The 27,962-nt window shown below is 35.3% G+C and overlaps 2 protein-coding genes and 2 long non-coding RNA genes across 4 annotated transcripts in view; 2 read left to right on the forward strand and 2 right to left on the reverse strand.

Annotated features, from left to right (window-relative positions):
- Positions 1-114: 114 nt before the first annotated feature.
- LOC133521380 (uncharacterized) lies at positions 115-2,004 on the forward strand. Its single transcript, XM_061856319.1, has 2 exons — positions 115-459; positions 1,352-2,004. The coding sequence occupies exons 1-2, from the start codon at positions 276-278 to the stop codon at positions 1,414-1,416; spliced, it is 249 nt and encodes an 82-aa protein (XP_061712303.1). The 5' UTR covers positions 115-275; the 3' UTR covers positions 1,417-2,004.
- LOC133521374 (sodium- and chloride-dependent GABA transporter ine-like) lies at positions 1,996-27,934 on the reverse strand. Its single transcript, XM_061856313.1, has 9 exons — positions 27,349-27,934; positions 16,689-16,882; positions 10,992-11,126; positions 8,362-8,575; positions 7,446-7,942; positions 7,241-7,353; positions 6,874-7,153; positions 6,510-6,742; positions 1,996-5,856 (listed from the first exon to the last, which is right to left on the reverse strand). Exons 1-9 carry the CDS (start codon positions 27,753-27,755, stop codon positions 5,710-5,712), a joined length of 2,220 nt encoding a protein of 739 aa, XP_061712297.1. The 5' UTR covers positions 27,756-27,934; the 3' UTR covers positions 1,996-5,709.
- Positions 22,578-27,338, reverse strand: LOC133521382 (uncharacterized). The gene is made up of 2 exons (XR_009799894.1): positions 27,227-27,338; positions 22,578-23,703 (listed from the first exon to the last, which is right to left on the reverse strand). It is a non-coding gene; the product is annotated as an uncharacterized LOC133521382 (long non-coding RNA).
- The window catches only part of LOC133521383 (uncharacterized), a 75,622-nt gene continuing 71,495 nt past the window's right edge, over positions 23,836-27,962 (forward strand). The window contains exon 1 of the long non-coding RNA XR_009799895.1: positions 23,836-23,922. This is a non-coding gene — a long non-coding RNA (uncharacterized LOC133521383). The remainder of the gene's footprint in view (positions 23,923-27,962) is intronic.

A 27,962-nucleotide genomic window follows, 5' to 3' on the forward strand; every position in this document is an offset into this window, starting at 1 on the left:
ATTATTATATAAGCTTTAATTATTCGTGGCTTATTTACTTACTACTTTCATTTAAGCATATATATTATTGGCAACTTTGCAACTGCAAGATAACTGGCAAGGTGCCATAGATATATATCAATCATGTCAAACACTTCAGCTTCACTCTTGTCAACTTGTCATAATAAATGCAAAAAAACACGAAAAGGCAAGGGCAAGGTATACAAATTTAGAGAAACGAAAGTTTACATTTGGAAACTTTTATCTATTAAAAAACAACAAAGCAATAGTTAAACATGGTGCCTGAAATGCAATTGGTAATTACTGAGAATAAGCAAGTAATAAAAACAATTGGGAAAGAAACCAATCTACAAGCTTCACATCTAGTGAAGTCTCTTCAAGAATTTCAACATTTGGTAAATGCGACCCTAACTAACATTATAGAAGACCGTGGTGGGATCAACCAGGAAGATAATGAAGGTACGATGTTCGTTAGGTACTGACAATAACTCAGGTCCAAAAACCTACCCTCTAGTACTTTGTGTCGAGATTATACAACACAATAGTCAATTGTTTTCAATACAGTAATAAACTATTCGCTATGTGCACGACTGTCACGCAACCTAGTGTCCGCAAGCCTAGGGGAAAACGTCAATTCACTGCATCTTATAAAACTACTCCAAAACTAAAACCAGTAGTTTTTAGAACGGATTTTCATACGACTTTCATCTATCAATAGAGTGATTCTTGAGGAAGGCTAAGGTATATAACTTGTTAAGGTTTTGTGTAAATTGGTTGAAATATTATAGATCTACAAAAAAGTCCACGTTGTTCAATGTCTATCTTATAAGGATAACTTACTATACCCATTATTAACTTCTAGATAAAGATCACGTAATATGTGGCATTTGCAAAGCTATTTACATGGATACATTATTAACAATTATCAAAATAAATATGTTCATTATATTAAGCACTTCATACAGATTACTATAGTCCCAAAAAACTGGGTGGTCCTCCTAATTGCCTTGGTCTAAAATAAAACTAAAAGCAGTATTTGATTTAGTAGTTATTCTTTGTATTTAGTACATCACATACCTTTGCACAAACCTAGCTACTGAGAGCAGGTTAAAAAATATATAGTTTTTAAATTTAATATAAATTATAAAGGTTAAGATTAATACCATAATGTACAAATGTGGTAAAATAATATCATCTAAAAACATCAAAATCATAAGATCTAACAATAATTTGTGTCATAATATCCTTTAATTATTTTTTGATCATAAGGGATAACTTTATTAACTGGTAAATTTAAGACATTTTTCAAATCATTTTTATTAAATTTCTCTTTTAATTATATCAATTTCAGAATTGAATGAAGAGAGTGAAGAAGATGAAGATGTTCCTGTTACCCCAAAGAAAAGTCGGAAATAGTTCATAGGTACATTTTCATTATTTTACTTAATTTTAGTGGTAAATATAGTCCAGAGTGATGGGTACATATGGTAATACACCATGTTTTTGTTTCATGTCTAAAACCTCAAGGCTATGTTTCTTATGTTAGGTTCTTTTTTTAATTATATCTTTTACACTACTTTTAGGATACCTAATTAGTATTAGGTTATAATCTGATTGAGGTAATAACAGGAGTAAAAAAACTCCTTAGTGCCACTTGCTATATCCCACTTACCCAGGGTGAACCGGTTAACCCAGTGTCAAATTGTACAGGTAACCATAGTAACTCCAGGTTTAACAGGTTAACCCCGGGTTAGTGGGATGGTGCAAGTGGCCCTAGTTTAATAAACATGTATTTTAGAACAGTTGATATATGCCAATTATAAATATTCTTTTACTGTTATAACACTGAATTATTTTATATGAATAATAATGTCAGTGTGAAGCCAGAGGTATTGGACTTTAACAATAATAGGGTCTAGAATGTACCTATAATGTACCCATTTTCATTACTGTTGAGTGTATATTTAAGTGGTTTTTAAATAAAACATCAAAATATTTTCAGTATTCTTGGTATTATTTCTTATACCACTAACATTGGTAACATCTCATAAACAACTTAAATATTTACATCTCTAAATATTTACATAGCTTGATGCAGTAATACATACATTATATTCTCATCTTTTAGTAAAGTATCTGTATTGTACTTTCAATTTGTAGTATTGTTTCATTTGAGGTAAATTCTTAAACAATTACATTAAATTTATATAATTAGGCTATAGGATGTGTAATAGGTTAATTAATTTTAATACAAAAATAGTAGATCATACCTTCATATCCTTAGACTTATAATTGTTCGTGATAAAATCTACAGTAAATAGTAACTGATAGATAGATTGATATGATTCAATACTCTTGATACTGTTTCAAAATTATGATATGGGCAAAAGAATGTAACCTTGATCAAATCAATCTGAGCATTATGTGATTGATTAGGGCACAGGATAGGCCCATATAGTACAAGTACTTCTTCAATCATGTAGAGTTGTAGACAAAAAGTGATCTCTATTATCATATAGCCCAAAAATACATAAAGCATTTTTTAACTTTTTTGAATCATCCAGCAAATTTCAACTAATTTTTTATCGATAATTTACTCATATAATCGATCAACACAACCATTTTTTACTTAGCAGTTATAATAAATACTTGAAACAGTCTGTAAGACTTTCTACAACTAATTTTAACTTTAAGGTGCAGATGGTTCAGTCAGCAGAGTTTTGTAAAATCCTAATGCTTCTTTAGATTATAATACTCCTGCAAAAAAATATGAATAGCAATCTTGAGGCCTTTCTCTAGTCTAATATCATCGATTCGAAACCCGAATAAACAAATTTCACTCGATAGAAAAAGATCACGAAAACGCACTAAGTGAAAATCAAAATTGCTTCTAAAAATGCGTTATGTTATTTTTGATCGAACTCATCGATTATGGTTTTTGTTAAAAATAACTAAAATTAATGATTTTTTCAATCCCGGGCACGCCCCCCGTCCGCTTAGTGCTTATCAAGCTGCGTTCGGAGAAGGACCTAAGCTCACTGCACCTTAATTAGCCACGTCACTCATATCATTTTCTTAACAGGAAACTTATATAAAACACATGGAATGTTTTTTATCACAAAAAACTACTTAACTTTGGACTTATAATAGGTAGCGATTAACATTGATTCACAGCAATTTGGAATGTTACATAAGTTAATATTGATTATTGTTTTGAAATACCATATATATAAATATATTTACAGTACATATGGTGCTACTTTACCGCACTAGTGCGAAAATTAGCATATTACGTTGCTGTGTCGAACATTTAAAAGGCCATATGTACTGTAAAACGTTGTGCGATACATGTGCGAATAGGTAATTCGCAACTCGTGTCGATTCAAAACACTCCCTTCGGTCGTGTTTTAATTTATTGCCACTCGTTTCGAAATTCCTATTTTTCGCACTTGTATCATAATATACTAATAACATTTTAAGACTCGATATTTTCTTATTGAATGATCTTAACAATCAATATCCTGAGATATCATATCATACATATATAGCCTGAGAACTATGAGAACAATACATTTTAATATTAAACGCAACTCCTTGACTTAGGTACACAACACGTTGTTATCTCGATTTAATCAGTAGAATGAGTGATTAGCGTTAACTTGACCGTACGCGGCAGGTGCTTCGCACCACACGTCTCGAGTGCTAAGAAAATTGTGTCACTGCTAAACGTGATAGCAGTATTAGGTCAAGTGCCTCTACGTTCATTATAAATAAAGAAGAAAATGATAGCACGGAAAATATCTTATTCTATTATTGTCTTCGTTTCTTTTATATCTACTACCTCACTTTCAAAACATTCGGGCTCTTTAAAGGTGAGATTATGCCCAGGTCGAAATGTGGTATTTATATACTCTATAGATTTTCTATACTGTAGAATGTACTTAAGTAACCAATTCAAATGGCGTTCAAAATTACATATACTCGTAGTAAGCTAACGATCACGACGACTGACAGGACGTTATTAATTTATAAATATATAAGGACCGTATCTAACCGACCGCTAATTATGGAAACAAGTAAAATTACATAATTTATGTTAACACATTATTTAATGAAAAAATGTTAAAACGATGTTATTCATAACTTAATAATAAAAGCTAACATATAGTTATTTACTGGTTCCCTCGGCCAGTTTCCTGAATTTGATTTTGCTGTGCATCATAGTGTCTTAGTGTCTTGGACAGCAATTGTATATTGAAGGTTGTTTGGGTACGAATTACTGGCATTTTATCTGTTAGTATAGTCTGTTTTGTAAACCGGAAAGACCACGATTGCTATAGCGACCAGGAAAGTATTTGAAATTCTGATTCATGCCCAACCGTTTAATGTTAAGTACTTAAACCGTTTTCAGGCTAACTTCCTCAGTAGCATACTTTCCGATAATCATGTATACCCGATTCTTTAAGTATTTGGTCATAATTGAAACTCGTTGACTTATTATTATTATTGTATCTCCTTGGATTTCACGGGCCTATAAATCCCGGTCTTTTGATACGCGTGGGGATATAGATCCAACACGTAGAGGCCTCTTGGAGAGCTTTAATGTGATGTAGAACGCCTGCTGGAACCCGTTCACGGGCGCAACAATAGACACCCATGAACCGGTCGCAACAGGCATTGGGACTATTGTAGTAAAGTGAACAGTATAACGGTCTATGGATTGAAGTTTGGGAGGACAATGAGACTGGGTTATTGCAAAGACGTCCGGACACCTGCCATAACAATGTTTTCGCTAGTTCTCAAGGCAGGCGGTGACTCGCCGTCCACTAGATGGGCCCCTGAAAATGCCGTCGTGAAGACGACCAGGAGCAACACCGGTGTGAGCGGCTCAGGGGTGTCGAGAGGTGTACGCCGCTTTCTACCCAGTGGCTGATAACAGCCACTGTGCCAACTCGCGTCTTATGCAAGTTTTCACTTCCACCCCTGGAGCATTTAGCTCTAACGACTCCTCTCTGGACGGCCAATGAAGGCAAGCCAGAGCTGAGAGTCCTGCGGGTCCCCTTGAGGTCCACTCCGACCGACGAAGACACGCCGGAGACGGAGACCCTGACCGACTCTCGGGAGTACTCGGTTATTATTATTAAAGTCCCCAAGTCCCTTCATTTTGTAATTTTCAAGCATTTCATATTTTTTCTTCTAATGTATTTCAATATATTAAAACTTAAACTTTTGATTTAAACTTTATATTGTGTGTTTTTGCAGCTGTCAAATAAATGATTTATAGTTGGTCAAACCAATTTGTCAGTAAATAAGAACAAAAAAAACTATACTCATCCTTTTCTTTTGGATGCTAGTACTAGTGTAGGACAAAGATAGTATGACTCCCTCTGTCTATGTTTGAAATGAGATAGCCCTTTGACAAACTATATCTATCTATCTATCTATCTATATGTCTATATGTATTTAACTATATACTCGATAGATCGGACCACACAAAATATTGTCTTTTTTTTCTGAGCATCACAAACTTGTTTTCATAATTAACTATACGGTCCTTACGAGACTGAAGTTACAGTTACCCTACCTACTTTTATTTTAATCATTCTACTCCGACGTCTCATGCACGATTCCATAAATAACCACGGGCACATCTCACCTTAGTCGCAGCTAACAGACTGTGATGAACACTACCTACTTAATTTTGATTTATTAGTTAGGACTAGGAAACGACGGTTGTTGATAATAGGTAATGGTGGGCTGTTTGTCGTCGGGCGGCTCGGAGTCGGAGCCGCACACGTCACACTCGTTCACTCCACACTCGCACACTGAATTAGGACGGATGGAATACCGCAATTTCTGCAAGAAAAATAAAATGCTATTAATTACCTACCATTGTTACTACGTACCTACGTTTATATTACTTAAATTGATTTTTTATCAATTTAATTGCACTTTTAGTTCCCTTGCTTGAAATTTCGCTTCGTCAATAATCAATCCCAATGATATTATAACTCAAGATAGGTTATAGACGTTCAGAAATTGAAGCACTCTCCTTATACAAATTGTATATGCAAGCTAGCACACCGAAAGAGAAAGAGACAAGCTTATGTTTAACAACGAGTATGACAAAGATGAAAATAATGGAAAAATCAATCAAAAATAAGAGATTTCTTCGTAGGTAAAGAAATAAATATGGAAGTTTTTTTTGTGCTTCTCATGTATGAGTATAACATATCTATAGTTATACTATGATCACTGCCTTTGAAACCGATTGTCCCGGGTTCGAATCTCGGTAAAGGCATTTACCTATTTGTGTGATCAACACAGATATTTGCTCCAGAGTCATGGGTGTTTTCTATGTATATATAAGTATGCATATAGCTTAGCCTAGTTTGGGGCTAGGTCGATGTGGGTAAGATTGTCCCCAAATATTTATTTATTTATTTATTTATAATATCATTGATCAAACCAGGAAGTGTTAAAACGACAAGAACGCAGAATATTCCTACCTCTATTATTGTTTTCCCCGGCGCCCTTGCCACGACAATGCATGCATAAACTGGTATGCACAATAGCGAAAGAGACGCGATGACCCAGCCGAGACCCTGCGCCCACCCGGGGTACTGGTACTGGCGGTAGCTGGGCGGCGTGTAGTCCACCAAGCTGGCGACCCATAGCGCCAGCAGCAGTGCTGGCGCCGCAATTAACCAACATATTCGAAAGTATAGCGATGGGTAGCGACCTGGAATATTCAAAAAGGCATTTCATTATGATTCCTTCAGATACAAAATAAGGATCTTTGTATAGACCTCTGGTTCCTTACTGTTGTAGGTTCATTTCACTATTAACAGAATGTTGAAAATGTTGTCTCACCTGTCATTTGCTTGATGTTCTGGGACAGTTTACCGGCGCCATAAAACCATGCTATAGCAACCACTTCAAAGAAGGCAAGATATGTGATACTAAGCGAGGCAGCGTAATAATCCATTAGTTGGAAAACGTAGATGCCACTGTGTATGATGTGAGGTAACCCAAATAAAAATGATACCACACAAACACATAGTACCAACAGTTCGTGGTAGACAAGCTTCTTCCGTATCATGTCTGGAAAGCCATCTTGAATTGATGTTACTACGACTTCAACTATGGCAAACTGAAATATAGACGGATTATTAATATTGTAAATAATTTTCAATAGGTAGCTAATCTCAACTTGAATTATATTAAATCAAACAAGTACCTGGCTGTTTAATCCCAGGCAGAGGAACATGAAGAAGAATAAGACTGCCCAAAGTTGCGATGCAGGCATCTTTGCTATTGCTTGTGGATACACAACAAACAGTAACCCGGGACCTGAAATAATTTAATATTATAAAGGCACAAGGTTGATATTTTAAGGGTTACTATAAAAGTACTAGGTGTTGGAGTTATTAGTAAATACGTACTGTCAGCAATGACATCCTTTACAGAAGTGTTCTGTTCGAAAGCTATGTTTCCGATCGTAGCAAAGGTAAATATCCCCACGATCAGACTAGTGACGGCATTGACGAGAGATACAGCCAAGGTGTCGTGCAAGAAATTGTTGTCAAATTTGTTATATGAGGCGAACATTATCATCGATCCAAAAGCTATTCCAATCGAGTTGAAGATCTGCGACGCCGCGTTAACCCACGGCCTTGATGTCTTTAACAATTCCCATTCCGGCTTGAAGAAAAATCTTAATCCTTTATCGGCGCCATCGAGGGTGAGCGATCGGCCAAGAAAGACTATAATCAGCAGAAATGGAAGTGTTGTTGTGATGTACCGCACTTTTGCCGAAGATTTGATACTTTTCCACAGGGCGAAGTACACTAACAACCAAGCACAGAATAAGCAAGCTGCCAACTCCCACCGCATGCCACCGGGATATTCGATACCATCACTCATGCTTAATACCTTTTTCCTGAAAAAATAGAAGCGCATAAGTAAAAATAGGTAAGAGCAGCGCAGGTATGTCATTTAAAAAAATAAATTTACGGAACTTGATAATACCTATACAGGGTGAAATTGTTATGTTTGACTATACGCTGAGGGGTGGATATGTAGGTCATACTGAACAACTTTTACTAACTTTCACCCTGTATAGACGTACATAGTACATATATGTAATTATCATTAAAACTTGTGACTAGGATAGGGGTATGAGGTTTTTATCTCGTACAGATTTCTGAGTATTTTTATACTAAGTGTACTAAGTGATTCGTAGAAAATGACTTTATGTTATAAAAAGGATTGATAATAGAAACCGGAATCGTCAAAAAGATAACAGGGAAATGAGACACACCATGCTTGACGCGCTTCAACAGAAAATATAAAGCTTACTCGAAGAATTGTTCAGTAGCCGTTTGAGATCCGTTTGGCTTGGTAAGATTATGAACAGGTTGCCAGCATTGAGCCGTATTCCATCGGTTGTTGCAGTTTGCCCACGGGACTACGGCCTTAAACGATGTGAAGAAGTAGTAAATTGCCCAGGCTATTATTACTGCGTAATACGTAGACATTAAGAACGAGATCACTACGCTTGCGATACCAGCACCTGGAAACCATTAGATATAGAGAGAATTACAATTTTGAGTGGTTTAAGTTTGTGTACATTTTTAACCGACTTCAATAAGGAGGAAGTTATCACTTATGAATTCGGCCGTATTTTTATTTTTTGTATCTATGAAAAATCATTTTTTTGTTCAAATGTATATAGTCCCTAGTTGGAACCGTTATTGTCAAAACCCAGTTCTGATTATGGGATCTATGAGAAATCCAGGGAACTCTTCAAATCTTATAGGAATACATATAGCGATTTAAGTATTTTTATCAACAAACCAAGCTGTAAATGATATCGGAACGGGACTATTTCACTCTTCTAATTTATTTAACTCCTCAAATTTTTAAAAGAAGCCATATTTTAAAAGAAGAAGAAGAAGAGAGAAGCGCGCCCACCCAGTTTGGCCAGACAGGAACGAGTCTTGCTGAATGATGCATCACTAGTCAGTAATCACTAGTAAGAAAAACTAAATATGGAAATAAAATACGGAGATAAAATTAATCTCAAAGAAAGTAAAACCGACTTCAAAAGTATAAAATAAAATATCATCTCGTTTTATATGCGCTAAAGCTTAGTTTTTATTGCGTGGAATTCTGACGTCTCCTGGCGATGTCAGGCAAAAAAATACTCCTTGAATTTGTGGTGAGAAGTACAAGCCAAAATAAAACATTAGAAATACATTTAGACTTTATTCCTGAAAACAAAGATAGTTTAATTTTAAAGTGCACTAGTTGAACTCAAGTAAATATTAGGTATTTTTTAGCAACTGAAACGTTTGAAGTCGGTGCCAAGCCAAATATTGTTATGTGTCAAGTTACAATATTCGTTATTTTTTATCGAACTACACACTACATTCGGGTTGACAGCGTGTTGACGTTTTTAAGATTTGGCTTGGCACCTACTTAAAACGTATAAATTGCTTGCGTATATAAAACGGAATGATATTCTATTTTATACTTTTTGAAGTCGGTTTTACTTTATGTAAAAGATTTATTGTATTCTTATTTTAGGTTCATGAGTACGCTTATTCGATGTAGGGCTATTTGGGAGCCCTGAAGCTACGCGTTTAGAGTTTTTATATTTTATTGGTATTAGTATTTAATAAATAAATAAAAATATGTTACTACTTTTACTACGACTTAGTTATTATAGTCATTTGGGTCATAAATGGCTCTACTCTATCACATTTTAATTCTTGCACGGGAATATAGATTTTTCGAAACAAATAGGTTCTCCGGGAGTTTATAAACGTAATTGAATGTTAAGTACCTATATATACTTAATTACGTATTGTATACAACATTACAACATGCACATGTGACATTAGCGCCAAGTACTAGGAACAAGGTTAGTTTTCCAACCTTCTTCCTTGTACTATATATCGGACATTTATATATTTGAGGTATAATAATACTGTATCGTTTATATGTACCTGTTGTACCTAAAGCAATTTGTATGAATATCATTCAATTTATCTTCTCAGTGAATCATTACGTAAACACATGGGTGCGGCAAAACATGTGTTCTTCAGATATTGTTGAATTATTGAACCCAACAAAAGTGTAGTGTACGTTACAAGATACAATACTCATGTAAAACTAATTTGTTGACTTAGAATACTAAGATGTACTTTCTTTACTATTGATTTAGTCGTTCCATAAGTTCTCTCAAAAAGGTTTTTACTGTTAAAAAAGTTATAGGTAGAGATTATATTTACATATATATTCATGCTTAATATGTGATGCTGTTTCTATTAGTATTATTCTAATCTCGTATCAGCACTACCCGTTCATTGTTGTAAGTTATTGGTTTCCTGCGACCCAAAGAGATCGCTTTTGAGCGATAAGACCGCCTTTTGTTACCTATTGTAATGTGTGTTCTTTTTCTGTATTCCCTTTTCATTATGTGGTGCACAATAAAGAATATTATTATTATTGTATTTCGTCACTTAATTTTTCAGATATAAATTTATATTGACCACGTAGTTTCCCTATTGTACAGGTAGCATCGCACACATTTAAGATTAACTATTTTGATTAAAACTGCCAAAGAAACTTCCCCCCACTTCCGGTTACCGCCTACAGGCGCCCGCTGTTCATTCTTTATTTGTGCGTGGTATTTGCCGTCGCAGTTTTGCACAATTCTAGGTATATAACATTCGGAAGTCTGAAAGTTATCACTCCCTGTTCAAGATGATTTTGATCCTGTACCCCTAGTGTAAATTTACCGAAAACATGGTCGCCCTAAATTTACTTGACGCGGAGCAAGAGTCGTGTGTATTGGGGATGGGGTGGGAGGAGGTTACCCAAGCTGCCTAGGACCGGAATCAGTGGAAGAAAATGGTTCGAGCCCTACACCCCAGCAGGGGGCAACAGGATGGAAAGAAGAAGAAGATTATCTTAAGTATTACCTGTAAACAGAGGACATATTTGCGAAAGTGCTCCAATTGGTCCGTGCGCAGTGTACTGTCCAATCGCTAGCTCCATAAAAAGCATAGGCACGCCACAAACAAGGAGTATTATGAAGTAAGGGATAAGGAATGCACCTGAAAAAAAAAAAACAAGATTTTGTTATTTCTACATTGAATCATTGGTAAAAAGATAATAATAATAGACGAGAGTAATGTCGCTTTCGAAACTTGGGAGATAATTTTCAAGCTTGGTTAAACATAGGGCATAGTCTACTTAAAGTTGATAATAATGATATACGATAATAACCGGCTGGCAAATGCAGTTCGCTTAGTGTAAAAACGAACGACTCCGTTGATGGCCATGTCGATCCTAATATGATGTTTGTAAATGTTAAAATGTTATTCACCGATCAGTCGATAGGCCAGTAAATCGGTGTGGTTCGTGTCTCCTCTTCCAACTGATTTTAAAGCATGGCATGTTTGTAATTTGATATGTAAGTAAAGTACATGCTATAAAGATCATTAGAACGAATGGCACGTTCATAACATTCGTTCCGTCCTCTCGTTGCGCTAACAACGAATTGACCTACAGGAACTAGCATAATTAACCTGCTAATTCGCCCACTGAGATGATTGTCGTGCTCTTATACTTTTGGTTTCTTTAAAAGATGATAAGCGAGTTTTCATGCTTAGTAATAGGATACACGTGTTTATGCCAACACGTGTTATAGTTAAATTAAAATTATAGTAGTTTTTTTTGGTATCCTTGCATTGTAGTAAAAATTATCGAACAGGAAAATTTATGATCAATGTGGTTTTTTTTTTCGTCAAATCTTTAAACTGTGGCATTATGCGAGCCGCATTATGTGTTTGTTATAGAGGCGTACTTAACGCCTGTCTGTTATTTGTTATGCATTAAGTCGTGGTAAGTGCAGTTGTCATCATTTCGTAATATTATTGGTATACTACAACATTTGAAATGTAACAATCTGCCATAAAACAAAGCAATGGTGATCAAATGACTCTTTGTATCTTATGCTTATAGATTCAACATTTGGAAACTCTCGAAGCCGTATTAGTAAGCAGCTTATTTAACAATTATAATGATAACGACTAATAATCATTTGATATCTCGAGTTTGCGATGTGTGAAGTATCAGTTTACCGAAGGAATCGGCTGTAATTCACACCACATTGTCGTGTAGCTTAGTTTGTGTGATGGTACCTCGGTGTCAACTAGTCGCAGTTAGCGTGCTGGGACACAAACAAATCTCAGACACGATCTCACGATTTGTTGAATACATAACATATCCTACTCTACTTATCGTGATTTATCTCTAATTCGATACTGCCAAACTTACGTAGATTGATTACGATTATGACGTGTCTATTTTTACCGGAATAATAAAGATAGCATTTGTTTGAGCCCATAACGTGACGGAGTGACTCAGGACGGTTTGGTAACGTTGAGTAGTTCTTCAATTGTTTGATTGCTCACTTTGTCACTAAATACTCGTAGTCATACGTAAGTCACTTGATGAAAACAATAGGTATGTGAAATGACGATTATGTGCCTAAAGTAAGGTGATGCGCGTGTGCCTGTTCTCTATCCCCCTTATTCATAAACGTGTCATCATACTAATACGTCGGAAAGGGATAAACGATGGTCAGCGGCATCGTAACTTTAGTACACGTTTATGAATAAGGGGGTAAATATCTAAAACTACGAGTAGAGGATTAGGCATAGAAATAGTAGATTGTTAACCAAGGGATGAAATTATGCCTTTCAGCTGAGTAAAATAAAATACTACTTTTCATTTCTAATACCAGGAAAGTAAAATAAATGTATTTTTTTAGACATGACTAAGTAATATAATTTTTTTATAACATTTCTTAAGGGTACTTTCAATTATGAATGGGGAGTTAAATATCAGAATAGAAATTGTATAACAAATCCATTTAAAAACAAATTTCATTTGATTATCGTAAAAAAATTAATAAAATCGTACTTGGTGAACGTATCACTTTCTGCACACTTTCTAGATCAACAGTGATACTTGCTAATAGCCGCCGTTTAGCCTATTCTGACAGAATGGTAACTACGGAACTCTACACTGAGCATGGCCCGACATGCTCTTAGCCGATTTTTTGACGTTAACTTTTTTTACAGAAGTTTGATTTTTACGGCTTCAAGAGTTTCCTTTAGAGGTACAGAACCCTTGAAAGTAATATTGTCCTATACTCCAAGTACAGGCAATAATCTGGTAACTATAAATTTGAAAAATAAAATAAAAAATAATATGTTATATTTATACGGAACCCTCCATGGGGAAGTCCGACTCGCACTTGTCCGGTTTTAATATATATTACATACTTGACGATCGGTCTGGCCTAGTGGGTAGTGACCCTGCCTAAGACGAAGGTCCCGAGTTCGGTGAGAGTCAGAATGTTGGGTGTACCTAAATAAAAATAAATGAGAAACATACCATATTTTCGTACCTAATTTTTTGTACTATTTAGTACCTTCGTTAAAAAAAATTTACCTAACGGTCCATAAAGTTATTATCAAAAGACGTACACCTGCCATCCTGACAGTCAGAATGGCGGGTGTACTTTATTATTTATTACGCTATGTTCCCGTGGTTATTGATAAATTCTATAAAAGCCAAATTTTTGTACCCTTTTTTGTACCTCCATATTCAATTATAATATGAGTAATTTTATTTGTGGTTTCCAAGTTTTACTCATTTTATACTTTGCTTGCTATTACATTTTTGCAGGCGTTATAATTTTTCAAGTTATCGATTTCATTTTTAAGAAAAAACGTTAAGATACAATTATTTTTATTACGCCAGGAATTATAGTGAGATTTTTCTAACATCACATATTTGACACATGACATTTGATGTTTGAAGTGATGTGGCTAAGACAACATAATATGTCAAATCCAGCAATCGGATCGATTACAGTTACGATTTGTGAGATCGAATCGATTACCTATATAAAAAATCAATATTAGGAACCAATTTTGCTAATACTGACTACTTAGTATTAGCAAAATCAGGCATTTTTAGATCCAAAGTCTACTAAATTCAAATACAAGCAAAGTCAAAGTCCAAAAATACGAGCCAAGGTAACCAGATGTGAAAGAGAAGAATCCAAAAATAAAGCCAGGTGAAAAATACGAAAAGAAACGGAATATGCGCACAGTAAGGCGGAGAAACTTCGACAGACTGCGCATTTGACATTTGACAAACGAATGATTTTGACGTCAAATTTGATCCGCTCAGAAATCGACATATTTTTTGCAAATCGTACGGTAAAGATCTATTATTATAATGGATTTTTAAAAGTATTTGTTTAAGTTAATGTTTTCTTAGTTATAATACCTTATTTTTGTATTTTCTGTAGGTTACAAATATATCGATTTTATCGATTATCTTTAACTTACGAATATGTTACCCGAATCGAAAAAAATGATTTGACCACAACGCTGGTTTAAAAAAAAAGACCCTTAGGACGTAAACGTTTGTGCAGTGATTTATTATTGTTAAATACTTCAGATATACGATGCGAAAAAAATAACTATAAGCATAATTACATTCAAAAAGTGAGTGTAGTTTAAGTGGTAACGAAAGACATATTATAATTGCGTGGTTTTGTTTTTAATTATGTGAATGGATCATACACATTTACATTATATGGGTGCTGTCATGTGTCAAATATGTGATGTTAGAAAAATCTCACTATAGTACCTTTAATTTTTAATCTGTTAAGTTCAAATAACTCAGAAAATCATGTCTTAAAAATTATTTTTCTTAGGAAGATTTCTTTGAATTGGCGCCTAGCCTTTTTAAAATGATTTTAAAATTTATCAATAACCACGGGACAATAGCGTAATAAAGTACACCCGCCATTCTGACTGTCAGGATGGCAGGTGTACTGTTTTTTGGTGATAATTTAATTTAATTAATTTAATTTAATTTAATAATATAATTTAATTTAATTTTTCTTTATTTCAGGCCAATTTGTCCATAGATTGTTAGTTATATACAGACTTACAATACTAGTGTTAGTACATCTTAACCTAGGTCTCACGGCTTCATTTGGGGTCTTGGTACACAGAACGATGAGCTGACGCCCAGTGACAAAAAAAATGGACAGTCCCATCTCTCCGCTATATCTACCAGCAAGCTGTTGGTGCTACCCCGCAAGCGATGCATTTGAGAGGCGATTCTTTTTCTCATAATTGCATGAAAATCGTCCATTCGTGCTTGCGCAAACATGCCTGAGGCACTGCAAAAGCGTGGTAGCCCTAACAGCATCCTGAAGCCGTTATTGATAACTTTAAGTACTGTGAGGTACAATTTTTTTTAAAGGAGGTACTAAATAGTACAAATTAGGTACAAATATATGGTACGGATTTCATTTAATTTTATTTAGGTACACCCGCCATTCTGACTCTCACCGAGTTCGAATCCTGGTAAGGGCATTTATTTGTGTGATGAATACAGATATTTGTTCCTGAGCCTTGGGTGTTTTATTTTATATGTATATCATCATCATCATCATCATCATTGTCCCCCATCAAGATTGTCCCCAAATATTTATTTATACCTACAGCTACATATATGTTTGTGTTCACCTGTTAAAACTTCTTTTTGGTAACTACTCCAGTCGGTATCTAAACATACATTTTGGCGCTAATAGTTTTCTATTGAGATTATGTACAATTTTGATATACCTTACCTACACTATTGTTATTTTTTATTGTGTAGTGCTAATTCATACACACGTTTAATTTAACTACGTTTCAGTTATCAATAATGGTTTAGCCGTTTCCGTTATGATCCTTCAAACCTTCTAATACGAGTATTATAAATGTGAAAGTTATTATTCTGTCCCATCTTCATACTTAAACCGCTGAATCGTGATAAAATTCAATCAGGGGCAGGAGCTAGTAGAATAAACGGCTGAACCATTTATTTTCCTTTGGATAAACATATAATACCCACTCATTTTTTCCTACTACTTCTTCATGTGGGGTAAAAACTACTTCGAACATACATTTAATCATTATTGCAGCAAAAAAAATTACAGGCGGACTTAATGCCACATACATTAGAACGCCAATTATGGTGGTTTTTAGGTACCTTCTTTTGAAATGGGAACTTATGAAAAAATGTCGGCGATTAATACCATACTCTTAGCCTTGCGTCCCTGATAGGCACATTAGTAAGCAATACAAATAAGATATTGTGCCAGTAAATACCATACCTTTCATTAGTGTCAATGTCCTCATGGTCGTCTTAATTTATGATTCCGTGACATCGTGTAAGGATAATTTTTACCCAAGTGTTAATAAAATGGTCGCGGAACATTCTGTAGAGATCGCGGTGCAATGCCACGAAGATCACGACGTTTTTGTCATCCTAATGAGCGATTTAGCATCGTCCGGCGACAGCATAACTCGTTAACATTAGCGTTGAATGAGTGTTAAATGGTCTGTACAAAAATTGCGCTCGTCGCTAAAATATGTCCTTAGATAACTTCGTGTACATATGATTAACGCTTCGGAAACGATACCGACTTTAATTTGTTTATTTTTGGCGGACAAAAATATTTAAACTTCAATTATCTCCGTTCGTTGTCGACGTAGTCGTTAATGAGTAAAACTTGGCAGTGTTGGTAATCTTACCTCCCCCGCTTTTGTAGCAGAGGTATGGAAAGCGCCACACATTGCCCAAGCCGACGGAGTAGCCCACACAAGCTAGCACGAACTGTATCTTGTTTGGCCAGAATGGCCGTCGTGGTTTGAGGTGGTCCGTTTCTGCGTCCTCCTCTTCCTCATCGCAATCGCTTTCGTGAGAGCCCGTGTCTTCATCCGGCGGCCTGTAATTAAATTAAAATGAAAAAAAAAAAACAATGTTAACAAGTTGCTGTGGTTTACTGACAAATGAACTTTCTTCTTCTACTTTTATCTAAATACACTTTAGCGTTGACCAATTAACCTAAAAAAATACGCGCCGCTATTTATAATTAGTCTTTTCAACGAATTTACAGAGTGTATTGACTTGAGAGACGTCAAAATAGTATACATGGTGGATGATGTACCGTCATTCTATCGGGTTTTTACATGCGTTTATCATACAGTCAATGAAATTATCGGAAAACTTAAAATATTTCCTGAAAGTAGAGTCGCAAGTTGTATATTTGCTAAATGCACGTGAGTCGTTTACCTTTGCATATGAGGTCGTCATTAAACCCTTCAAGCCTTATTGAGCTTACTGTGGGACTTAGTCAATTTGTGTAATAATGTCCTATAATATTTATTTATTTTATTTATTTAAACCGAATGTTAATGCCAAATGACATCCATTTCTGACTAGGTAAATGGAAATTTAAACTTCAAAGGATACGACGAACGACTTCAGTCGGGCTTTAAAAAACGCCTCTCCTATAATTTCATACTACTCTGCTCTGCACACGGTAACTACTGTAACTAGGTTAGGACCTTTAAGTCTTATCTTGTTCTACTCTTCAAATGATACTTTACCTGAATATAACTTTTGTACTACTTACTAGGTCCTCACACATCAATTAGCCTGCGTAAGGATAATATTTGATTGATGATATAATTTTTATACTTAATCGTATTATATTTTTGTATATATGTAAATATTTGTCAATCACGATAATGAAGATATCTTCAAGTAAGTCAGACAACGATGAGGTGTTTTAATTTGAAGCGACATGTTTACATAACTAATTAAATAGGCAGGCACCTTCTAGACTAGGTGCAGATAACGACGACGACGTTAAGGTTATGCATCTCAAATTAAAGCTTGAACTTATCATTAGTTTGTGCATTTATTTGTGTTTGTTACATATGTAGCGAAACGTAGTTTGTAATAAGATCTTATACTTAAGTTAAATTTGACCCATTTCTGTGAACGATGTTCATATTTAAACTATGTAAAGTCAGTGATGTGTATATACGTGTATATATATATAAATATTGTTATGTCATAGAGTTCGACTATAATAGAGCCAGAAGATGGCCATAGGTACTCTGCCATAAAACAATGTAACCCCAACGTATTTGAGTTTGTTATAATCGCCTCATTGAGTAGTTTACAGTGATAAGTACAGTTGACAGTAATTAAAACCTTTTTTGACACTTGCCATAAGATCCATTTTTCGAATATGACTGTATGTTTTAATATTATGTTCGATTATGAATTTATAAACGATGCAGCGTTTGCATAATTTATTCCATTTCGCGTTATACCACCATTCAACACGCGGAAGAGTAATGATAGCGGCTCTACGGTAACCGTGTAACCTTGTCACTTGTTTGGTTTTAAAGATGGATAACTCGTGTTGGTGTGGATTAAAGTGACGTCATTTAGAGCTCATGGGATTTAATTCTTACACAGGGCAAGGCATTTTTCCTGATTATGAAATATAGATCGTATCCATAATCCATAATTTTGGTCATGGCTTTGAGTTATGTTATCTACTCTCATGTACAACAATTAATACGTAAGTATTGTAAATATTAAAATCGATTTCGATCAGGAATCTTGATCATATTTGTCGTAAACAAAAGTACCCTCATTAAATAAATAAAACATTTTAGTAGTTACCGCGATATTTCATATCATTGACACGTATACGTAGTTTTCGGTTGTAAAAAATAATTTCATGCATGAAGTAAGGAAAGAATACGTATTTCGATCATTAATCAGTTAGTGATAAGGGCGTATACGATTCATGACCGTCGTTCATTGTTGATTTCAAGATAAAATGCGGGATATCGACGTTGCAACCTTATCGTTTCCAGTCAATGTCATGTCGGCCAAGACATGCAAGATGTAAAGCTAATGGGATTTTAGGGGATTTTCTCGAGATGATGAAAATTCCACTTAAGCCTTGATAAGTTCAATACGTAAATACAGTAATCGTTATAAATTGAATGCATTTTTCTTGGCAGATAAAACGTTTCGTGCACACGTCCTTATTGATAATGAAATTGTGTTCTGATATTTTGAGTTTTTTGTTTATTCACTATAACTGTACAAAATATAAATATAATAGATGAAACGAGCATAGGTGATCCAACATTAGATAAATCGGTTTTCGGTGTTCTGGTTTGTAACCTAAAATGATGCACTCGGAAATGTGGTAATGTGAAACGGATGGTAAATATGAACCGACAAGTGAATGCGTAAGTCACTCGTGTAACATGATAATTTATTTTTTCCGATTTGATTGCTACATCATGGCTACATCGCTCATTCTCACTTGAGCTCTCTCATTAGCGCTTGAGTGCTTCCAACAGTAGCCCAGAATAAGATAATTAGCACTCAATTAAGTAATTAAGGTTCAGCAAGACAGACAACTCCAAATGATCCTCACTAAGTTGGTGAAACGAAACTTTGTCGAAATAAATAAGTTCCTTCAAGTTTTATATCAGATAATTTATTTGAACAATGTTTTTGACGCTATTTTGCCAATTACATATGAAAGTGGCAAGAAAACCCTTATATAACTAGGCTCCTTGCTTGGGTTACGTGAAATTGGCTTCGAAGAACATATAAACCTAACCCACAGTAACCGCATACCATTGACTTATTGCGAACAATCGCGCGCGTGATGCGAACTCATCAACCAATCGCGTTGTAGAATTGGAATTCCTCGGTGGACCGAGGCACACCAAATGAAAAAGTTCAGTTGGAATTACATATATGCCTATCTTTACTTTGAAATCTTTATTTAGTTTTTTCATAAATGCAACCATTTTTTTTTATTACTATATTTCTTATATTCGATTCGATTTGGAATATTATTATTTTTGCTTGAAAGAACATCTTTCGCAGTTGGTCCCATTGTTATTGTGGCAGTAGTATCCAATAATAGGATCAGGAAGATTTCGAGGGAACTATCTCTTATTATTATAGGCACATCTATATTGAATCGTGCAATTTGAACTTGGAAATGATTATTTCGCGAAGCGGAACTGCTGATGGAGATTATCGGTTAGGTAATGTTAAATAATAGAATTAATAGACTATTCACACTAATAAATCCCTAAATAAATAATTCATCCCTAAATAGAGCACTGTCTGCGGCGGTAATATAAGAACAGTAGAAGTGCCTTTATCTTTAGTTATATTCCTAGAGTTATCGCATTTGGGCCAATTATTATGAGTTGGCGTTATGCATTTTTCCTGTGGACATAATAACATAAATGGGCTTTAAGACCTTATTTTCTTGCTTAGCTAACTTTTTTTGTTAGCATAGTCAGCAAACGAGCAATGTACAAATCTCTACTTCTTAAAAATTGTATGATCAAAGCATTATTAAAATACGAGTACCTAATAGGTACTCAAATCGTTAAGTATAATGTTGTTGTCCACATGACACCCGCCCGTTTTCCGAAATGATTATGACCTACTTAGTCTACTTTCCTATTATCCAATATTGGGCCTGGAGATTATTACAATACCCTTATGTAATACCTGTTATGTACCACATGATTAATATGCAATACATGAATTATTAAGTATTAGCACTTTATTTTCACTCAAACGTCGAAGTGCAATTAGCAACAACTGTCGCTTTGTATAAAAAGAGCAAACATTAATTTAATTGCAATTTAGCTTAGGAAGGTTTGCTTTACGATAAACGCCCACAATAAAAAAAGATGTAAGTAGGCATAGGTATAGTTTGGCAAGCCGTTTCCGTCAGTAGAAAAAGGCGGCAAATTTAACAAATGTAGTCGCTAAGGTTTATGCACCCATAGAAAATTTGAATTTCGCGCCTTTTTCTACTGACAAAGTGGCTTTGCCAGAGTGTATGTACCTACGCGGTAGAAAATACATACCTATATTGATTACGTAAGTATAACATAACAAATACAGAGTAGTATTTTAGTTTCATCTGGAAGTGCGATAAAGTGATTTATTGATGTCTGTTGCAATGTACAACTGATAATGTAACTTGTGAATTTGAATAAGACAAAACAATGTTATTATCTTTAGTTTCGTTATGGTATTGTGTAGGTAATATTAATTATGTACATAGTGCGTGCTGTGGTCAAGTTAAACTTATAATTTGGACGGATTTAAGGCAAATTCAGATTTATTAGTTTTCCAATACTATTAACACTTAGCTAACATCTTTTTGGTAAGATCGGTTAATTGAGTCATTTTTAGGGTTCAGTAGCCAAATGGCAAAAAACGGAACCCTTATAGATTCGTCATGTCCGTCTGTCTGTCCGATTATGTCACAGCCACTTTTTTCCGAAACTATAAGAGCTATAATGTTCAAACTTGGTAAGTAGATGTATTCTATGAACCGCATTAAGATTTTTACACAAAAATAGAAAAAAAAATATTTTTGGGGGTTCTCCATACTTAGAACTGAAACTCAAAAATCTTTTTTCATCAAACCCATACGTGTGGGGTATCTATAGATAGGTCTTCAAAAATGATATTGAGGTTTCTAATATCATGTTTTTCTAAACTGAATAGTTTGCGCGAGAGACACTTCCAAAGTGGTAAAATGTGTGTCCCCCCCCCCCTGTAACTTCTAAAATAACAGAATGAAAAATCTAAAAAAAATATATTATATACATTACCATGCAAACTTCCACTGAAAATTGGTCATAAAATTAAAAAAAAAAATCATCAAACCCATACGTGTGGGGAATCTATGAATAGGTCTTCAAAAAGCGGCCAAGTGCGAGTCGGACTCGCCCAAGAAGGGTTCCTTTATGACGTATTAAAAAAAACTACTTAAACTACTAGATCTCGTTCAACATTTTACCACTTTGGACACACATTTTACCACTTTGGTAGTGTCTCTCGCGCAAACTATTCACTTTAGAAAAAAATTATATTAGGAACCTAAATATCATTTTTGAAGACCTATCCATAGATACCCCACACGAATGGGTTTGACGAAAAAAAATTTTTTTTTAATTTTATGACGTATTAAAAAAAAACTACTCACTAGATCTCGTTCAAACCAATTTTCGTTAGAAGTTTGCATCGTAATGTATATCATATATTTTTTTTAGATTTTTCATTCTGTTATTTTAGAAGTTACAGGGGGGGGGGGGACACACTTTTTTTCACTTTGGGAGGTTCTCTCGCGCAAACTATTCAGTTTAGAAAAAAATGATATTAGAAACCTTAATATCATTTTTGAAGACCTATCCATAGATACCCCACATGTATGGGTATGTTGAAAAAAAAAAAAAAAAAAAATAATTTCATGACGTATTAAAAAAAAACTACTCACTAGATCTCGTTCAAACCAATTTTCGGTGGAAGTTTACATGGCAATGTATATCATATATTTTTTTTAGATTTTTCATTCTGTTATTTTAGAAGTTACAGGGGGGGGACACACATTTTACCACTTTGGAAGTGTCTCTCGCGCAAACTATTTATTTTAGAAAAAAATGATATTAGAAACCTCAATATCATTTTTGAAGACCTATCCATAGATACCCCACACGTATGGGTTTGATGAAAAAAGATTTTTTGAGTTTCAGTTCTAAGTATGGGGAACCCCCAAAATTTATTGTTTTTTTTCTATTTTTGTGTGAAAATCTTAATGCGGTTCATAGAATACATCCACTTACTAAGTTTGAACAGTACAGCTCTTATAGTTTCGGAAAAAAGTGGCTGTGACAGAATCGGACAGACAGACGGACATGACGAATCTATAAGGGTTCCGTTTTTTGCCATTTGGCTACGGAACCCTAAAAATGATATTTAGGTTTCTAATATCATTTTTTTCTAAACTGAATAGTTTGCGCGAGAGACACTTCCAAAGTGGTAAAATGTGTGTCCCCCCCCCCTGTAACTTCTAAAATAACAGAATGAAAAATCTAAAAAAAATATATTATATACATTACCATGCAAACTTCCACTGAAAATTGGTCATAAAATTAAAAAAAAAAAAATCATCAAACCCATACGTGTGGGGAATCTATGAATAGGTCTTCAAAAATGATATTTAGGTTTCTAATATCATTTTTTTCTAAACTGAATAGTTTGCGCGAGAGACACTTCCAAAGTGAAAAAATGTGTGTCCCCCCCCTGTAATTTCTAAAATAACAGAATGAAAAATCTAAAAATTATATATGATATACATTATCATGCAAACTTCCAACGAAAATTGGTTTGAACGAGATCTAGTAGGTAGTTGTTTTTATTACGTCAATAAAAAAAAAAATCATTAAATCCATTCGTGTGGGGAATCTATGGATAGGTCTTCAAAAATGATATTTAGGTTTCCAATATCATTTTTTTCTAAGCTGAATAGTTTGCGCGACAGACACTTCCAAAGTGAAAAAATGTGTGTCCCCCCCCTGTAACTTCTAAAATAACAGAATGAAAAATCTAAAAAAATATATATGATATACATTACCATGCAAACTTCCACCGAAAATTGGTTTGAAAGAGATCTAGTTAGTAGTTTTTTTAATACGTCATAAATGGTACGGAACCCTTCATGGGCGAGTCCGACTCGCACTTGGCCGCTTTTATATTTATATTTTCAAATGTTCAAGTAATTTTTGAAATTGACACAGAGTACAAATTCGTATAAAAAAAGGTTATAAATACTTACCTGAGTTCTATCTAGAATGTATAAGTTGTATTGGAGGCAACTTTCCTCAATCGTACACCATCTACCTAAAAGTAAATGTTATTTATGTGAAAGTTTTTTTTAATGACTATTAATTATTTTTATCAATTAGAGGTGCTGTTGACTTAGTATGTGTATACCTATATTGGATATAAAGTTAAATATTCTTTTACAGGCATAATCTTCGGAGAGGTACGAGTACACTAAAGGAGCGCACGCTGTGCTGTGTGTGTGTGTGGTGCGAAAGAAATACGTACGCAGTGAAGGTAAGCAATTATAACATGAATAATCTTTGGGTTAATTTCTGCATGTTATCTTATTTATCTTCGTGACATGACATGACAACCAAAAGCCACCTAGTATTAAAAACCTAAGAACGATTAAGGTACCTACGTTTAAATTTTATTTCAAATTGAAATAAGTTCCAAAGTTAGGACTGATTTGCTGGACATAGTATCCGTCAAACAAACTGGGGAACTGCGGCGCGGTGAGTAATAATAATAATACTATATAGGTAGATATAATTCATTTTTAAAATAGTGCTAAAGGTAACGTTGATCTTAAGTGGATAGACACTCAAATTGAATTGAAAGACTTCTGCTGAAAGATGCCCTTGCCGAAGAAGTACATCCTCTATTGTATTGGCAAGCAAGATTAACAATATTGCCAGTTATTCAATCAAAGTTAAAAAGTGTTTTTCCTACGTACATGGAAGCACGGAGCAATTGTGCTCCTGGCATTTAGGCGGCAAAGACAAAACGTAGTAGAAGGCTTGGACAATTTAATGGAATGTACTGGGTACACCTAGCGCTAGGAAGCGCTGGTGGCCTAGCGGTAAGAGCGTGCGACTTGCAATCCGGAGGTCGCGGGTTCAAACCCCGGCTCGTACCAATGAGTTTTTCGGAACTTATGTACGAAATATCATTTGATATTTACCAGTCGCTTTTCGGTGAAGGAAAACATCGTGAGGAAACCGGACTAATCCCAACAAGGCCTAGTTTACCCTCTGGGTTGGAAGGGCAGATGGCAGTCGCTTTCGTAAAAATTAGTGCCTGCGCCGAATCTTGGGATTAGTTGTCAAGCGGACCCCAGGCTCCCATGAGCCGTGGCAAAATGCCGGGACAACGCGAGGAAGAAGAAGACTGGGTACACCCAGCTATATGCTGTTCGCCCGTGTCATAGGACTCATGGCTTGCACGCAGGAGCAGCACCCATCAGGGTGTAAGGACTACTGAGAGTTGATATAATCATTTCAGGCTGTCGCCGGTCCATCAAGTCGTATTTGGAAAAAGGAGAAGAGTATTTACTATTATATATTTGGTTTCGATTTCGACTTATTAGTTTTTATAAACACAAATTATAAATAATTATAGGAATATGAATGGTAGAAGAGATTCGTGTGTCTATTTGAACTTACAACAATGCAAAAACAAGCTATGCCATGAGTGCTACGACTGCTTCGATATTAGGTTTCAATGGATTTTAAAAATAATAAGATATCAATGAGCCGACTAAATAAATGAGCCACTTTAACAAATATATATGTATAACACTGAATAACGAAAATAGCGGTAAGGCGTACGACCTTCAAACCGAAGGTCCCGCGTTCGATCCTCGGGTGTATTAAAAAAATGCCTATGTCAATTCTCGGGACAACCCCACCCCAGACTCCCCAAGTGAGTCGTGGCAAAATGCCGGGAAAACGATATGAAGGCTTCTTTCCGCCATCGCCTTACGCGACAACATTTCCATCTTCACCACTTAGATGGTTGGAAGTCCTCATCTGTGCGTTTCTCCAGAAACTTTCTGCCTCGCACGGCTAAACTGTGGAATGAACCATCGCTTGCGGTATTTCAGGACCGATACGATCTTCAAACCTTCGCGAAAAAAACGTACTCCCATTTTAATGCCGGCAACGCAATTACAACCCCTCTGGTGTTACGGGAATCCCATTGGCGGTGGTAATTGCTTACCACCAGGTGATTCGTGTGATCGTTTGCCACTTATATCATAAAATACAATCGCCGAGAGGATGATGATTACTGAAAAGTAAAAAATAGTATGCAATTATATCAATCAGCAGTTGTCCAAGAGAAAGTTACTATGAAAAATACCCAAATCTCAATACTTAGGTATGCACTATCATATGGTTCTTGTTGTCCGATCCTGACCTAATGACAATTAGACGACGATTACCTGAGAAGTATGAGTACTTCCCAAAATATTTTTCTAAATCGGCCCGGCCGTGTCCAAGTAATCAGGGAACGTACATAAAAACAAGATTCCGTTAAATTGAAAATAACCTATAACAAAAAAAACCGAATTCAATAGAACTACTGCCAATAAATAAATAGTCAGAAATAGATCTAATTTCTAATTCATAATCTAATGCTAATGCATCTTCCGAGTAATCGGTGACTAACGATTTAAGATATGCATTCATATTAGAAATCGGTAAAACATTCGGAGTACTTAATTTATAATATTAATAGCGATAACACACTAATACGTAAGTACCATACATGTGGCAAAATCTTGTTCCAAAAATTACTTAAAAGATCGATAATCAAATAAGCAGTTATTATAAAAATGTTTCGATAGTGTATTGGTGTAATCGCGATTACACCGAAGTTTTGTGGAATTAAATAGTGATTTATGGATTTACCCGAAATTCTGACGTATTCGGTATTACCCGAATACACCTTAAGTAAAAACTTATTAATGTTATTCGTCGTTGATCGTATATTCATGGTCCGGGCATAAGTCTACCTTTTATAATTGATCATATTATGTCATTAGTTATCGATACATTATTTAAGTAAATACAGGAATATACTTACCTATCTTTATGTAGGTAATTGGTAAACAATGACAGCAGTGTAAGAGTCAATCGCAATTTCAGTCAAATTAAAAATAATTTGCATGAGAAGGGAAGATGGGTAATTATTTAGCTCCGCATTTTACCGGTACTGAATAAATGGAAAAGTATATACTATGTTGAGTTATTATATTAGTGTCACTTATTATTCATGTATCCATTGTTTTCCAAATAGTGCTTGTTTAATGTACTTGCTTTTTTTAATCTAGTCGGCAATTTTAATCCTTGTATTTGTTTCGTATCTACACAGAATCAGTTTATTTTGACATCCGGTTAAAATTGATGCAAATACAAATAATTGTACTAACACAAACAAACGTGCGCTAATCCTTTAATATCATTTATCACTTTTTGAATTAAACTTTAATCAGTTGTTCTGCTTAAAATCCATGATCAAATAGACATTGCTAGCCACATTTATATACTTCTTGGCATGACTAATTTATAACAATAACATTAAAAACTCTTAACACAAAGTACACACATACCTATGATTATTTGATAGGTATGGAACGTATCTTTGTATGTACTATGTAGATACCTAGGTATAATGCAAAGTAGATTATACTTATATTAACTCACGTAAATGGTTTGACTAAGATAATACAATAAATGACACGGAGTGTAAAGGTGCGAATGGTTGTTTGATAAAATGATAAGAGCAGCTAAATCTAAATAGGATTGTCGGATACCTGGAGTTGTGCAGTATCGTTTTCTTCCTATGTATCTAAATGCAAACGTGTGCTATGATTGATAATGATAACTGATTGTCGAGGAACCATAGCTATGTGTATACATTTGTTGACATACTCACGTAGGAGGTCGCACTAAATGAAACAGTTCCGTAGGCGAAGTCGGCACTCTTCTAATAACCAATTTACGCCCATCCGTGCATCCCATCCCGATTGATGCGAGAGACCTGACTGAAGGTGCTCCATATTGGTTTGTTCCACACTCGGAGCCTTCGGGGTATGGGGTCACCTGCTCATAGGGGCGCAGGCATCGGGCTGATGCTGCACCTGAAGCGGTAGACACATCTCGGAGTCTGTGTGTATCGCTGAAGCTCTTCACCTTGCGCATTTGTCCAGAGGGCGTCACGATCGGTGTGGGTGCGTTAACATGGAGAAGCTTTGAACTTTCCTCGTCCGGGTCGTCATATTGGTCCACGTTTATTGCCACGCTGGGCACGGCGGCTTCCGCTGAAGATTCGGCCTTACTCATATTATCGGTTCACAGTGCCATAACTTTATGATGAATGATGTCGCGTACGTCGCTAGCGACGCGCGACGGCTAAATAATGAACGGACGCAAGCGAACGAGGTCGCTCTTAGCGCGACGGACACCCGACTGTATCCGTCCGTCAATCGTAGCAATTGGTGAATAACTGCGATTCTGGGTAGTGGGGAGAGCACAGGAAGGGGGGAGGGT

The sequence above is a fragment of the Cydia pomonella genome, chromosome 9, assembly GCF_033807575.1.
Source record: "Cydia pomonella isolate Wapato2018A chromosome 9, ilCydPomo1, whole genome shotgun sequence".
Taxonomy (NCBI): Eukaryota; Metazoa; Arthropoda; class Insecta; order Lepidoptera; family Tortricidae; genus Cydia; species Cydia pomonella.